We start from the raw sequence: 16,875 nt of genomic DNA, 5'->3' as shown, positions 1-16,875 counted from the left end.
GGACAAATTTGATGTTGACGGAATTTGAACTCGGGTCATGAATGTTGGTGCTATGGATAACAGAATTTGAACTCGGGTCATGAATAATGGTGCTATATTGGATTTAAATCAAATTTCGGACCATGAACTAGATTAGAATTATTCTCAACGGACAACTAGGTCCCTTGTGCTTCAGGAAGATTCTAGTCGTAACTAGAATCCGCTAAATTTCTGGGTTTGTTTTTTAATTGTTGTAGCAATGTCGAGGTCCCTTGCGCTTCAGGAAGATTCTAGTCGTAACTAAAACCCGCTAAATTTCTGGGTTTGTTTTTAAATTGTTATAGCAATGTCGAATTGGGGCAATGGTAACAGAAATTTCAGGAGTTAAGGAATTAAATGTGGCTGTGGGATTCCAGTGGCTCTACTCAAGTCATGGAAACAAGACAACAAAAGAGAACACACCCTAATCTGGGTTTGACCCCTTCTGCGAAAAAAAAAAAGAGAAGACTAAAGCTGCATTTGTGATCTTTCTAAGGAGGATTGGAACCATGAAATTAAAAACGAGAAACTAAAAACGGAGTATGATGAAAATATACTTGGGATTGGGTTTGGAACTCATTGGAGAATTCGATTAAATCCAAACCCTAATATGGGTTTCAATTTGGGGAAGAATTTTAAAAGGCGAGGATGATTTTGTGATTCCCCGATTTAATTAAAAGTAATTTAGGTTTAGGATTAATTGGTGAGTGAAGGTAAAGATGTAAGTTAAAGAGATACTATATGTTTGAGTTATTAAGTGAAGGTAATGAGTGAGGGCTCCAACATAATTCCATTTTCATTTTATTCTTATTCCCCCGAATAGAACATGGTCGTATGAGTTTTGATATCATCACGAGTAAAAAGGAGTGAGGGGAGTGTAAAAATAAGGGTATTCTTGTCTTCTCAAGCAAAAATAGGAGGTTGGGTGTTAGTTTTAATCTGAACAACCAATATCGGTAGCAGTTTAAAAAAAATATTAATCTGGTAGCAACTGCGAAAAATTTAATTATACGTGGTAGCAGTTATAAAAAAACTCAAACTAATAAGTACTCAATTTCTTATAGTCGTGACATTTTCAAAAGGTAATTCGAAAATCATGAAATGAAGTTAAAATCATATTATCTCGGAGTCTCAGGCTTCATTTTAATTCAATCCAATTCTCATAACTCAATTAAATTCATTTTAATTTATTTTACAAAGTTAAACCACCTAATCATCCCCACTAAACTAAAAGAATAAGAAAATTTAATGTTTTTCCCGCCTAAATGCATTCTCCTATAAGTGGGCCTATTTTTTTGTCATCTTAACTCACTACAATTCAATACATTAGTGGGCCAACGAAAAAAATCAATGTGTAAGGCCCTGTTCTTTTGGAATTAATTTCAGTTCTTATAAGTTCAGTTCAGTTCAGCTCCATTCAGTTTAGTTCAGTTCAGTTCAGATCGGTTCAGTTCAGTTCAGTTCAGTTTATTTCAACATTAATAATACTATTCATTTTTTATATTCTTACTGTTATCATCATTATTATTATATTAATCTATTTACTATTTTTATTATTATATTAATATTTATTATATTACTATTGTTTTTATTATTATTTTTATTATTTTATTTACATTTAATATATTTATTTTTTATTATATTATTATGATTAATGGCAATATTAGTAGTATAAAGTATTAATATTTATTATTAGTATTTTTATATTATTATTATTTTTACTTTTATTACTATTATTATTATTATTACTACTATTATTATTATTGTTATTATATTACATATATTATTATTATTATTATTATTATTATTATTATTATTATTATTATTATTTGTTAAAATTATTTATAATATTACTGATACTATATTTTTAGCCGAACTTTTTTATCATAAAAAATCAACACTACATTAATGAGAGACAACCAAGAAATAAACTAAAAGCTAACTAAAAAGAAAATAATAAAATTAAATAAAAAATGATAACTATCTTTTATGAAAGAGGTTTCTCACTATCATTAATGGAGAAAAATCAATGAATTTTTATCGTATGAATCATTAAATAAAAAATAAGAATTCCTTTTTTATATCATAAAAAGACTGGAGATAAATTTGTGTAAAATGTGAAATACTAAATGACATAAATACATAAATCTATTTATAGAATATGCTAATAAAAAATCTAAACCTTATTTTAGGAAATATGTTTAGGCGGGAAAATTTAGAGTTTCACCTATTCATTTAGTGAATAGGGGATTTCACTAGTATAGATCCCGCACAATAAATGCGCGGTATTTATAGAGTTTTATTTTTTAGTTTATTACTTATTTATTCCAAATTTATACTTTAATATTCAGCTCATTGTATTTTAATATGAGAAAAAAATTAAATTGTAAAACTAATAGGAGTAAAAAAATTTGAGTTATGTCATGAATTTTTTATTTTTTATTTTATCACAAAGTTAATGATTTCATTTTACAACATTTCTTAAATTTATCTTAATAAATTTTTTTCACAAAGCTAATAATATTAGTTTATTTTATTGTTTATATCGTGTAAGTATGCATCAAGTCATTTTTTAAGAAAAAATGGTAATTTTGTATTTTATAAGTGTGTACCCTTTTTATTTTATTTTGATTAAAAATTATAATTATAATTTAGAATTTAATAAAAAAATCATGCTTTAAACAAAAAAATAGTTTAATGGGAAAAATTCATTTCTTTCCTTAATAGATTAAGTTTGGAGGGAAATTTTTTGAGAATTTTTATTCTCATATAGTAGGAAGGGAAATTTTCCACGTCTCACTCATTTGTTTACCTTTATATTTTATGAATGATTTTTTAAAATAATGCTAAAAAATAAAATATTTGTCGTTTTGGGTCGGTTTTGAAAATATTTGTCAAAATGATGTCCACGTAGGCTCGAGATTTCTGGACCTGAAACGCGCCACTACCAATGACGTGTTTATAATGATTAGGGAAGGAAACTTCATTAAAATGGACTAAAGCGAACACGCCATTGGGAATGGCGGGTTTCGGAGCGGAAGCACGCCACTCTCGATGACGTGTCTATGTATAATTTTTTTTCTTTTTTTTTTAATGTTCTGTCAGTTGAAGAAAAAAATTGTTGTAAAGACACGCCACTGCTAAGTGCTAATAGAGTACTTCCTTCACAAAACATACGCCATTGATAGTGGCGTGTTTCAGGTCCAGAAATCCCGAGCCTACGTAGATACCATTTTGAGAAATATTTTCAAAACTGACCCCAAAATGACAAATATTTTTTTTCTTTAGCATTATTTTAAAAAATCGTACATTTTATTTACCTTTATATTTAGAAGATTAGTTTTTCTTTTACAAATAATTTTCACAAAATCTCATTAAAGACGGACACTATCCGTCACAAGCTGAAGACGGAAGTGCCCCTCTCACAAAATGCAAGTGGCAAGACGCTTTGAATAATTTTTCGTCTACCTATGTAAACAAATGAGCGAGACAAGCTCCCGACACTCAGAAAGACCTTTCTCCTTCCTCCTCCCCTTCACCTCTACCAGCTCGTGACGATCTCAACTTCCTTCCTTCTCCCCTCTCTCTCTCTCTAATAACAGTCATGACTCCCGCTCCTATCGACGTACGCTTTCTATCTATCTTCACATTCTATTTTTGAATTTGATTTTGTTATGATATGATTTGATTATGTTGTTATCTACTGCAATTTTAGTAATTTGAGATTAGGTTTCTGTAATTTAGCTCAATTAGGGTTTTAATTTGTAACATGAATTGTTAATTTTGCAGCGGCAAGATGATGAAGAGATGCTCATGCCGCATTCCGATGTTGCTAATGATAATCAGCCTATGGAAGGTTTACTCGTTTAATTTCTCTTGCATTTTTTATGTTCTGTTGTGGATTTATCTCGTTTATCGAGTCATGTTAGTACAATGAAGATTTGTTAGATTATTAATTAGGGGAGTCACAAATTATAGAATAAGACGTCTTTGATATATGTGTCGATGATCCTTTGTAGTTGCCAGCCTTCTAGTCGCCGTAGATGATGATTCTCTTGCCTAATTGAGTCTTATCTCAGTTTATTACTGGATCATTGTACTTTTATGTTTCGTAATGTAGTATCTAAGTATGAGGTACGGGGCCGTACTACTAGTATGTAATATCACTCTTTTTACATCTGGCAAAAAAACGAAAAAAAAGCAGTCTTCTTATTGGTTAAACACTCATTTGTTATTATCGATAAATGTGTGTTTCTAAATATTAAATAAAATGACCGCCTCATGCCGGAAGACGGTCTTGCACAATAATTATTGTAGTTTGGGGAGTAGTCTGTTGAATGACCGTGTGCGGCATATCATTTACTCACTTTGTTCCAGTCATTTGTTTACCTTGATCAAAATAAAATACCCGTGACAAAGAATAAAAAAGGTAAATAACGATTGGGATTGAGGGAATGATGCACTAAAAACTACTTAAAAAAGAAAGTAAAATAAAAACTGTCCATAATGGGAGAGGTTTTTGCAATAACATTATTTTAGACCGTCTTAAATGAGAGTAGAGTTTGTGTTGAAGTGTTGATTAGGTTATTGATTGTATGATTTCTGTTGGTAGTGGCTGCTTCAGCGGAACCTGCTAATACTTTGGAGACTCCACCTTCCGAGGATCCTCCAGCGTCAAGGTTTACTTGGAAAATTGAGAATTTCACTCGGTTGAATACCAAGAAGCATTATTCCTCAGTTTTCGTCGCTGGTGATCATAAATGGTATACTGCATTACTATGAAGTTTTCCGAAGTTTTGTTGTGCTGGTAGTTATTGAAAGTTGTGTATTGGTTTGTTGAAGGGGTTGCTAATTGTTGAACTGTGTATTGGGCTGTGCAGGCGGATACTTATTTTCCCTAAAGGGAACAATGTCGACTATTTGTCAATGTATCTTGATGTTGCGAATTCTGCTAGTTTGCCTTACGGGTGGAGTCGGTATGCACAGTTTAGCCTGGCTGTAGTTAATCAAGTTCATAACAAGTATTCTGTGAGAAAAGGTATTCCTTTTTTTTTTTATCTGTTTGGTTTTGGTGTTTGTAGATGTAAAAAGCCTTAAAAGGTGTCATGTTGGGTTTTATGATCCTGTCTTTTATATTGAAATTTGGTCTCTATTTGGGTTCAAGTTTCTCAGCGTCACTGGTAGTAGTAACTAGTAAGGTGGAGTATATAGTCTATGTTGCATAATTCGGTTGCGTCCATGGAGTCACTGAATAAACACAGCATGACTGTTTTTTTGGGCTCATGGTAAAGGCTTATGCGATCCTAGCGTAGAGTTACTTGTGACTTCTATATGGTTGGAGTAATTTGTGTAAATATCCTATACATTTTTTATGACCTGCTGCTCTTATAATATTTTTTGAAAGAATAGTATTGGCCATCTAGCGTAGGGTTACTTGTGACATTTATATATTTGTAGACTACTTACGATGATGTGTGCAACTGGTGCTCAAAGATCAGTAGTAATGTTTATGTACTTCATCTCTTTCAAGTTTCAACTATGTATTTGATAGTATTGGTCTGCTCATCATGCAGGCGTTTTTTCACTGCTGTGTCAATTTTTTATTGCTAATGCGTATATTAAACCGCCGATCAAAAATCTGCAGATACCCAACATCAGTTTAATGCTAGGGAAAGTGATTGGGGCTTTACTTCATTTATGGCTTTAAGTGAGCTGTATGACCCCGGTCGAGGGTATCTTGTCAACGATACTGTTATTATCGAGGCCGAGGTTGCTGTTCGAAAGATGGTAGACTATTGGTCCTATGACTCAAAGAAGGAAACTGGATTTGTTGGGCTGAAGAATCAAGGAGCAACGTGCTACATGAACTCTCTTCTTCAAACACTTTTTCACATTCCCTATTTTCGAAAGGTTTGTTGTGGCCTTTGGTAGTCTGATCCAACATGGGTTAGAGAATACGAGTACTAATTTATTTTCCAGATAGCTAATTGTGGTATTCACTGATACACAGGCTGTATACCATATGCCGACAACTGAGAATGATATGCCATCAGCTAGCATTCCTTTGGCTCTTCAGAGTTTGTTCTACAAGCTTCAATATAGTGACGGCAGTGTAGCCACAAAAGAGTTGACTAAATCTTTTGGTTGGGATACCTATGATTCTTTCATGCAACATGATGTTCAGGAGCTGAATAGGGTTCTTTGTGAAAAGCTCGAAGATAAAATGAAGGTGCTGTTTCTGACTAAAATAATCTTCATATTCGCTTCATTGTTTAGATTTAGGGTTGTTGATTTTTCGTAATATGGCAGGGTACCGTTGTTGAGGGTACCATTCAAAAACTGTTTGAAGGCCATCACATGAACTACATTGAATGTGTAAATGTGGATTACAAATCTACTAGAAAGGAGTCCTTCTATGGTAAGTTTTTTGCTGACATATCTCCATGTAGAGACTGCTAACAAAACCTTGGGCGCTTAGGTTTGAGGTGGTCTGAATTCACAATTTTGATTTATAGATCTTCAGCTTGACGTTAAAGGGTGCAATAACGTTTATGCTTCTTTTGATAAGTATGTGGAAGTTGAGAAACTGGACGGTGATAACAAGTATCATGCCGAGCAATATGGTTTGCAGGTGAGGAGTTTTTCATAATCTATTACTTATTAACTTATACTCCCTCCGATCCAGACAAATGGTAACGTAGGGAAAAAGTGGTTATTTAAGAAAAGGTGGAAAAGTGAGGGGTAAAGTAGGAAAGTTTGATTGGGGCCACATGGGTTTAGGTGGATTAAATAAGTAGTTGGTGAGTGGGTGAGTGATGGTAAAGTTGTAAATAGGTAGTGGATGTAAGGGTAATTTAGTCATTTTTCATGCCAAATATGGTATCTTACCATTGGTGTGGTTCATCCATTTTAGGTAAGTGTTACCATCTGTCTGGATCGGAGGGAGTACATGTTTCTGCATTTAAAGTTTTGTAATTTTCTGCAAAGTCGTGATCTTTGTTCACTTTTCAACCTCAAATTTCACCCGCAATTTTTTACTTGTCCCCTCAATAATTATTTTTTTGCTCTTGTGAAAGCAATTTGTTTTTCACCAGCTTCAACATGTTTCAGCCATCAGGGGGAGTTGCACTTTTTAATTCCTTGTTTGGCATTGGAAATTTCAGGATGCTAGGAAGGGTGTCTTGTTCATTGATTTTCCCCCCATACTTCAGCTGCAGCTCAAAAGATTTGAATATGATTTCATGCGTGACACTATGGTGAAGGTTGGTCATAGTAAACTCTCATATATAGGATAAATTTAACATAGCATATTTTGATTAGGTGTATACTGTTCTATCTAGGTGTTTGCTATCTGTTCACTCATATTTTTTGGCTTTTCATTCCGATTGCATTTAATTTTCATGTATTTCTTATTGCTGATTATTGATTAATTGGTGAATGTTTTTGGCATGAATATGAGTCACACTTGCGTCTTATGACACTTTGTAGATCAATGATCGCTATGAGTTTCCTCTCGAACTTGATCTCGATCGTGAAAATGGCAAATATTTATCTCCTGATGCTGATAGAAGTGTACGCAACTTGTATACTCTCCACAGGTATGGGTGATCCTTTGAATATTTTTTATGCTACTGACTACTTAGTACCAAATGCTACACCTAATTAGAGAAGTATAGAAAGGAGAGTAAATAGAAAGCTATGGAAAAAAGAAGAATCGACTACATCAATGACTTGCCACATTGTAGTATTTTAACGCACCTGTCTTCAGCTGTCATAGGACCTAACTGTTCTTGTTTTAACTTTCAGAGTTTTGCTTTATGATCTGTCCCTAGAGGAGAATCTTGCTGTTACGATGTTTGATTTTAAATAATGCATTGAATATTTATTGGTTGATAGGGTTGTCGGTAATACTTCTATAATGAAAAATTTAAAACGTTTCTGGTTTTGATTATAAAGAAATAAAAACAAAGTGCAAAAACAGTTCCTATTTATTTTCACTCTGTAGAAACATTTTTTTTCTGTTTTTCAACGCAAGCCTATGGTCATTGGACTGCATTACACCGTTGGAGGCCCTTGAAACATTAGAGTAGTGTCGTTGTTGGACATAACATACATATAAATCTCCATTCTCTCCAACTCCTACAATTTCATGTTCTTATTGCTTTATAGATCTTTGACTCTGACAATTGTACATGTTTCAGCTCTAGTTTAATTGAATCATGATATGAGCTCATCTCAACAAAAGCCTGATATTTTCATCAATAAACATATTAAAATAATAAAGTTGTTAGGAGTCTAGGACACCTCAAATCTTGAATAAAGTGGCTGCCCTTCTCTTCATTGTGAAGTGGCAGTTCTTCAGTGCAGTTCTCGACGTAATTTTCATCTTGAGCCATTTAGACACTCCCTCGTTGTGTTGCTAACACAAGGGTAAGGCTGCGTACATCCGATTCCCCCTTGCCCCGCAGTTTGCGGGAGCTATTGAGGCACTGGGCTAATGTTGTTGTTGTTGTTGTTGTATTTTTGTCCATCGTGACAATATATGGATAGATAGTAATATCACTTCTCAAGAGGTGAAACTGATGCATTATTATAACTGAAAATGGGTGTTTCTTCCAAATGTTATATGCAGTGTTTTGGTACATAGTGGTGGGGTGCATGGTGGACATTACTATGCTTATATACGGCCAACACTTTCGGAACAGTGGTATGCATTTACCTGTTGTTTATTATGTACTCTGAAATATTTAGTTATGATGAGTTTTCGATATCATTTCTTTATTTTTGTGAAGTTCCAGTCATTCGATTTAGTTTTCGACGCAATTTTCATCTTGATTCTTGAGTCATCGGAAACAATCTCTTTGTGTTGCTAACACAAGAGTAAGACTTTGTACATCCAACACCCTTACCTCGCAATTTGCGGGAGCCATTGAGGCACTTGGGTAATGTTGTTGTAGTAATATTGACATCATCATATATTCAATTACTTGTTTGCTTTAATATTCTTTGATGCGCAAATTAAGTTGTTTTATTGACGAGGAGATAAGGAAATAAATTAATAAGGGGAATATGAAGAAAGGGCGTAAAACCCATCAAAATACCCCATATGTTGGTTGAACAAGAAGGCAAACTCGTTAAAGTACCCAATGTGTTTGGTTGGACAAGAAGGATAAAACTATTTTTTCTTACCAATACAACGGCAATCCTCCATTTTCATGCCGTCCCTTTCTCTCTCTTTCTGCCATCCACACGACGTTTTTCCCCTTCACCTTATCCATCAGCCACTCATCTCTGAAGCACAGGTTAACAAGCTTTTAGAAGGACAGTTGCTGAACTGGCGGTAAAGGTGAGTTAAGGGTGGAGGAGGCCAGGTTGGCCATACACGTGGAAAGTGGTGGAATTAAATTGGGAATGGATGGCGATAATCAGATGGAGATTGAGGGAATGGAGGCGTAAGTAGAGGTTGGAAGCATGGGAGGGGTAAAGGGGTAATGTTGCTGTGTTTGTTGTAGAGACAAAGGCAGTGAGTTTATTAGGGGTGAGCAACGGTAAAGGCAGTCAGGTAGAGCAGTGGTTAATGGATGGTGGTGATGTTGACTGAGGTAGTGGGGTGTGAATTGTGTTATGATTGTTGTTTCGTAAGGGCGGTACTTTTAATAATAGATTGTGGGTGTTGGCAATGTTTTCATGGTGATGATGTGGTCCAACAATTGAAACCCTAGTTTGATTAAGACTGAAACCCTCGGGCGGCACTTTTGATTGTAGATTACTGAATCCTAAATGCTGCTTAACAGGCACATCAGTTCTTGGTTTAGATGCTGTATGGCCACTTTCTAGTGATTTAAACTGCAGTTCGTCTATCTTTCTAGTGCTCACATAGATTTTGCTACTATTTTAAATCCTTTGCGGTGCTATTTAGGTATAAATTTGATGATGAGCGGGTTACAAAAGAAGATATGAAGAGAGCTTTGGATGAACAATATGGAGGTGAAGAGGAGGTATGATTGTTTAGCACTGTTTTGTTCAGTAATCTACAAAGTACAACCAGGATTCATTTCTTGTTTGTATTATTTTTGCCGCAGTTACCACAGACAAATCCTGGTTTCAATAACACTCCCTTCAAATTCACAAAATATTCAAATGCCTATATGCTTGTGTATATACGTGAAAGTGACAAGGACAAGATTCTGTGTAATGTGGACGAGAAGGACATTGCTGAACATCTTAGGGTAAGACTATAACTTTGCTACGACTTTCTATTTCTTTTTAGATGCAACTTTTACAATAAACCTATTGCACTTGCTTAGGAACGTTTGAATAGAGAACAAGAAGAAAAGGAGTTTAAGAAGAAGGAGAAAGCAGAGGCACACCTCTACACTATCATAAAGGTGATTGTGTTTCTTAGAAGTTGTGTCCTTGTCTGGTTTATTTCATCCACAACCCAGGTTTTGATGCGTACTTTTCCATTTGAAGGTTGCACGTGATGACGATCTCAGTGAGCAGATTGGAAAGGATATTTATTTCGACCTTGTTGATCATGATAAAGTTAAATCTTTTCGTGTACAGAAGCAGATGCCATTTAACCTTTTCAAGGTGCCACCTGTATTTTTTATTGGTCTCTGTTTAGTTTAGTTTGCAAATTACTCTTTGCTAGTGCTTTTTTTTTTTTTATCCCAACTCCGCTGCAATACTGGGGGAAATGCTTAAAGTCTAAGCTTTTACCCAGAATAATTCGTGATAGTTCTTAGATTCGTAGTCTTTGCCAAATGCCAATACAGTGTGATTTGCTGCTCTTTGTCTAAGCAAGTGTTTTTATGGTAGTTGAACGTATATTGTTCATTGTCCTTTACCAGCAAATTGAAATTCTTTTTCTTTTTCCTGAATCCTTAATCACCGTGTTTGTCTCTAGTAATCTTGCCCAAGTAATTGATTTTTTTCGAGTCTGGCCCAAGCACTTGATTTTGTCTGAGTCTGGCCCAGCACTTGATTTTATAGTGGTCTGTACCTTTGAGGATTCTATGCTTATGAATGTCTGTTTCATGGTTATTTATGTGCAGGAAGAGGTTGCTAAAGAATTTGGTATCCCAGTACAATTACAAAGATTTTGGCTGTGGGCAAAGCGCCAAAATCACACTTATCGACCTAATAGACCATTGACTGCATTGGAGGAAGCCCAGACTGTAAGTTCGTTAGACCCTATACTTCCATCTACAAGTGAATATTATTTTTTTGTTCCCGACATTATATGTGGAAGTCTTGAACCGTTGATGGTGAAATGGATGTTCATTATATGTGGAAGTCTGAGCCTTATTTATGTTACTAGTTAAAGAATCTTTCATTTAAATCACTAGAAAATGAAAGTTTTTTTTTTTTCATGAGTTTCTATGAGGATCCACAATTCCACATTATTACATCACAGGCTGATGTGGGTTAGTGATTAAATGATGCATTCTTTGCCATTTGAGCCTTTGAGGTAGGTGACATTTACATCTTTTGCTTCATTGCCTGCAGGTTGGACAGCTGAGGGAAGTGTCTAATAAGGCTCAGAATGCGGAACTGAAGTTGCTGTTGGAAGTAGAGCTTGACTGTGTAAGTATAGTTAAAGAAGCATAATCACTTCATTTTGCAGTTGCGCTAGTTTTATGTATTGCTTTATTATAATGCAGGATTTAAGGCCCATCGCATCTCCAGAAAAGACGAAGGATGAAATTTTGCTGTTTTTTAAGCATTATAATCCTGCGAAAGAAGAGCTACGGTACTACGTCATATAGTTGTGTACAAAATCCTTCTTTTGTCTAGTACTGTTGTACAAAATTTAACTTTGCATATATCTATTCCTTTGACGCATCTGCAGTTATGTGGGAAGACTTTTTGTCAAGGCTAATGGTAAACCAGGAGAAATTCTGGGGAAATTGAAAGAAATGGCTGGCTACGCTGCTGAGGAGGAGATTGAGTTATTTGAGGTTAGATGTCCACAGTATATATGTTGGATAATTTGAGGTGTGGTGTTTGCTATCTAATATTGATTTCTGGTTTATTTTGGATGGGGCACATTGTAATGATGTTACTTTGTCATTTTTTAGTATTATATGACTTCGGTTTTGAAGTTTTTGTTCTGCTTTTCTTTTGTTAACGTGTGAATTCTATCTGCAGGAAATTAAGTTTGAGCCAACTGTGATGTGTGAACCTATTGATTCGCAGCTTACATTTCGGGGTAGTCAGGTGGAGATCTGTTTTATTTGTTATTTTTTTTGGTTGTTTACTTAACCACTATTTTCCATTGATTGATAATATCTAAAAGTCTTACTAATTTATTACAACTTTGATTGTTTATGCTTACTAGCTTGAAGACGGAGATATAGTTTGTTTCCAGAAATCTCTACTGTCTGAAACTGCAGAAAGATATCGCTATCCGCGCGTCCCCTCATTTTTAGACTATGTGCAGAATCGCCAAGTATGATCCCTAATTTTGTCTGTTAATTTTTTTTTCAGAAGCCACCAAACTTGGTCCCAATGTGTTATTGTATGTCCTGCATTCTTGTACCTCAAGAGTGTGTGTGACAATTTTGGTGTCTCGTAAAACGCTGGTGCATAATTTTACAGTAATAGATATTGTTTTTCTTAAAATCTGGCTGTAAATTTTGTATATTGTTTCTTTGCTAGTTTTGCCGAGTATTACAAGTTTTCATGTAATTTTTTTTGAATTTCATAGGTGGTTCACTTTAGAACACTAGAGAGACCCAAGGAAGATGATTTTTGCCTGGAGTTGTAAGTTACCCTCCTGCCTTTTGAAGCTTCTGTGTTTTTGTATGCTAGGTTTTAATACAGATTGTATACACGGATCGTGAATCCTATTGATTGCTTATGTTCTTCGTACCGTCTCGGTCTTGTCGATGGATTGTAGGTCAAGACATCATACATACGATGATGTAGTGGAAAGAGTGTCTCGCCAACTTGGCTTGGATGATCCATCAAAAATTAGGCTTACTTCTCACAACTGCTACTCTCAGCAGCCAAAGCCACAGCCTATTAAATATAGGGGTGTGGATCACTTGACAGACATGCTAGTCCACTACAATCAGGTATTTAGCTTTATTGCGTTTGATGTAACCTTTGTTGTCATGTCCCCTGTATGAGTTGTTTCAATATTCTTCACTTCCTTACAAATTTGCAGACTTCGGACATACTATACTATGAAGTTTTGGACATACCATTGCCGGAATTACAAGGCCTGAAGACACTTAAAGTTGCTTTTCATCATGCTTCAAAAGATGAAGTAAGTTTATTATGAAAACACATCGCATTTTTCTGTACTACTGGTTTCTCTTATTTAATGATATATATTTGGTTGCCTTTTGTCATCAGGTAACTATTCATATTAGACTGCCAAAACATAGTACAGTTGGGGATGTTCTTAATGACCTGAAAACAAAGGTAAATGCTTTCTTCAATGTTGCTGTGTGTGGTTGGTGGGTTGCAGTATTTGCCATTGTTTCATACTTTGTAGTAATGCATTTGCTATTCTTTATGTCCAGTTGGTGTTATTGGCGCTCCAAGTTTTTTTTTTTTTTTTTTTTTTTTTTTTTTTTAATTTACTACAGCAGTATGACGACAATGTGGTTAAAAATTTTGCAAGCTTACTCTCTAGTCTGAACATTTGTTTGCGCACCTCCTTCAAAAAATGTGAAAATTCACTCTTCTTTACTGGAAATGATCACAATTTGTAACCCGTGTCCTCCACAATAGGTTGAATTGTCACATCCTGATGCCGAGCTGAGATTGCTTGAAGTATTCTATCATAAGATCTATAAGGTTTGCGCAGTCTTGACAATATTTATCATCCAAATTTCGAAAAGTTTTACGTATAGAATTCAATCTTTTTATTTAATTGTTGGTTTCCGCAGATCTTTCCGCCAAATGAAAAGATTGAGAATATAAATGATCAGTACTGGACATTGCGAGCAGAAGAGGTCAGTGTATAAGTAATGCTACCGCCCTCACCCAGCAAAAAAGATATCGTAGCACTCTCATTCTTTCTTGTCTGTCGGTGCAACACTCCCATTTTTTTGTAGGGCTGTTAAAACAATTGCTATTGGCAATGGTTTCATTGTAATATCTATTTCAGTTTTGGCATTTTTCATAATTCAACTTTTATTGTAGATTCCCGAAGAAGAAAAGAATTTGGGCCCTCACGATCGGCTTATTCATGTGTACCATTTTACTAAGGAGACAGCACAGAACCAAACGGTAGCTATCTTACATTCACAAACTATCATGATATTTCAGATTTGTTGAACAGTTAATTAAAAAATTTGGTCATAACAGCAAATCCAAAACTTCGGCGAACCCTTTTTCTTGGTGATTCATGAAGGGGAAACCTTGGCTGATGTTAAGGGTAGGATTCAAAAGAAATTGCAGGTCCCAGATGAAGAATTTTCTAAGGTATGCTTTTTTCTATAACTTTACTGCATTTAACACATTTAGGTACTGTTCCTGTTTCTGAAAAAGTCATCTTGTTCATTGCTTTGGTTGGCCAGTGGAAGTTTGCATTTCTGTCATTAGGTCGTCCAGAGTATCTCCAAGATACTGACGTTGTGTCCAGTCGTTTTCAGGTTCGTAGCATTTCCCGCTATATTTTTCCCCTCCCACTCTTGTGTTTTTTAGAAATATTGCTGAATTTATATCTTTGTTTTTCTTCAGAGAAGAGATGTGTATGGTGCATGGGAACAGTACCTTGGATTGGAGCATCCAGATACTTCCCCAAAAAGAGTACACTACTCGAATCAGGTGATAGCTATGAAACTAATCTAGGTTGATTGTTGTAGCTAGGCAAATCACCATTAATGAAGCTTGTAATTGAATTAGTTTGCTATAAAGAGAGGGAGTTTGTTTAGTGAAAGTCTGAGATATTATTGATTAAGTCACAATGACAGTTTGTTGAGGTATATATACAAAGAGTTCAGAGTTACTAACTCAAGGGTAACAACCGTTGTTGCTAACTAACTGACTTATCTCACTTGCCTGCCCTCCCCGTGCCCTTGATTTTTTAAATGCAAGCGTTGTTTCTGTTGGCTTTTGGTTAAATAGTGTGTCATGACGTGGTCTAATCCGAATATTTGAACTGTGGCTACATTCATTGTTATCTGCTTCCTTTCTCCATGTTGATAGTTTACATATTCCTTTCTGTTTGTCCTAGTTAATATTTATTGTTTTTGCACATGTTCCTAATCTGCTTGCATCATTGCATGTGTTTAAATAAAATCCGAACCAAAAGAAAGGCAAACTATCTTCAAAGACCAGAGGGAGGAATAATTTAGTTTGTAGTCTCTCTATAGGGGGGCACAAATTATTTCAAGAATATGTGAATGAGTTCTGCTGAACTGAAATCCTATTCGGAGCTAAAGTTGGGTTTGGTAAAAGTAATTTTGTTCGTTATTTGTAGCCCGTGTTTCTCCACATCCCCCCTCAAATTTCCTCCAACCTAGTTTAATATCTAAACAGGGGAAAATGCATCTACCCTGTCCTGCCCCTTTTTTGCCATCAAATCCCTCCATCCTGACAATTGTGTATGACTTAGAAATGAGTAAGGTAATTATCCCCGCAACCCAATTTAATATCCAAACCAGGTTGCATCCTGCTCGTTTCCTCCGTTTCTTGTCCTCTCCAAAACCTTCCATTCAAACAATGTGATAAAGTCTCGAAAGTGAAATTTCTGAGATTTGAGTTTAACAAGGTAAAATTTACCAAAATGTTCGGGTACAGAGGGGACTTTCTATTGTCTGATATGTTTAAATACATTTAAGTGATAGCTAGAGATTAGCTATATTGTCTGATATGTTTAAATAAATTTACCAAAATCCTCTTTGCTTAGCTTTTATATTCTAAAGTTGATAACTTGATATCCTTTATTACTCACCTCCTTTGTATCAAATTGCAGAATCGCCATACTTTTGAGAAACCTGTAAAAATCTACAACTAGCATGGTTTGGGGACTGAATTTCGTATGCTTGAACCGTCTCTGGTTCCCTCAACGGAGTTTTCGACACTCGATGTCGATTGCAACCCGCGTCTCAGGTGCTCCGTTTTCTCTAATGGAAATTGTTCCTATGGCTGTATGCCTGTATGTGTGTTATCCTTCGAAACTCACCCTCAGTAGTAACTTGTAAGGTAAGGAAACATGAGTACATAAAATGAGATTTTGGTTAGGGATGTCCGGATGTATACAGTATAGTCTGATCTATTCTGTTTATTTAGGCGGTGTCTAGTCTTTAGATTTCGAGGGCTGTGACTTGTGCGAGGGTTGTCTTCCCTTTGCTTTGATAATTTCCCCTCTTTTCTTTCGCTTCTTTTATTTTTCCTTATTATTACCACCACCACCATAAGAAGCTTGTAAGTATTGTAGCCTTGATGAGAAAACATTTTACAATTTACTGGTGCAAGGCGTGTTGTAATGTTTTCTTCTTCGAATACTGAACATTGATGATCCTATGTTCCATACTAACTTTTGGATCAAGACTATTATTGTTAATCAAATATGAAATGTGAGGGTGAAAAATATAACTTGTGATAAAATCGACATTTAGAGCTTGGTCTAGTGATAATGTGTGGTAACCTCAGTGTGTTGGGGATTTGCTGGGAGTTGTGGCTCCGAAGGATCCAGGTACATGAGAACCAGCAACATTGAGTTTCTCCCACTGTTTTTTGTTCAATTTCCGAGTACTGTGTTCCGAGTATTAAGCTTGCTTTATAAATGAGCAATTGTTGAAGGCAGACATAAAACACGCGGAGTACATGAACTTAATGCTTCTACTTATCAAGTTGAACAGAGTTAAAATGGTCAACCTGTGACCCTTGGAT

General features: G+C 35.3%; 1 protein-coding gene across 1 annotated transcript; it reads left to right on the top strand.

Annotated features, from left to right (window-relative positions):
• Positions 1–3,439: 3,439 nt before the first annotated feature.
• LOC141622866 (ubiquitin C-terminal hydrolase 12-like) lies at positions 3,440–16,465 on the top strand. Its single transcript, XM_074438886.1, has 32 exons — positions 3,440–3,643; positions 3,808–3,874; positions 4,631–4,781; positions 4,899–5,056; positions 5,663–5,928; positions 6,029–6,247; positions 6,328–6,436; positions 6,534–6,649; positions 7,182–7,280; positions 7,507–7,616; positions 8,651–8,725; positions 9,938–10,016; positions 10,101–10,247; positions 10,326–10,406; positions 10,492–10,611; positions 11,076–11,198; positions 11,530–11,607; positions 11,685–11,773; positions 11,873–11,981; positions 12,172–12,240; positions 12,362–12,472; positions 12,731–12,786; positions 12,923–13,100; positions 13,193–13,294; positions 13,384–13,452; positions 13,765–13,830; positions 13,923–13,988; positions 14,179–14,265; positions 14,344–14,460; positions 14,556–14,630; positions 14,719–14,805; positions 15,956–16,465. The coding sequence occupies exons 1-32, from the start codon at positions 3,623–3,625 to the stop codon at positions 15,995–15,997; spliced, it is 3,342 nt and encodes a 1,113-aa protein (XP_074294987.1). The 5' UTR covers positions 3,440–3,622; the 3' UTR covers positions 15,998–16,465.
• Positions 16,466–16,875: the final 410 nt, after the last annotated feature.

This window comes from Silene latifolia, chromosome X, assembly GCF_048544455.1.
Source record: "Silene latifolia isolate original U9 population chromosome X, ASM4854445v1, whole genome shotgun sequence".
In the NCBI taxonomy this organism is placed as follows: Eukaryota; Viridiplantae; Streptophyta; class Magnoliopsida; order Caryophyllales; family Caryophyllaceae; genus Silene; species Silene latifolia.
Note: the sequence above shows the minus strand (reverse complement) of the source record. Positions and strands in the feature narration are given on the sequence as shown.

What these genes read in the sequence shown, in the direction of transcription:
- LOC141622866 (XM_074438886.1), top strand. Translation starts at nt 3,623, where the DNA reads ATGACTCCCGCTCCTATCGAC. An exon ending in TGATAATCAGCCTATGGAAG is followed by an intron (nt 3,875 to 4,630) that starts GTTTACTCGTTT and finishes TTCTGTTGGTAG; the next exon opens with TGGCTGCTTCAGCGGAACCT. An exon ending in TTACATTTCGGGGTAGTCAG is followed by an intron (nt 12,241 to 12,361) that starts GTGGAGATCTGT and finishes TATGCTTACTAG; the next exon opens with CTTGAAGACGGAGATATAGT.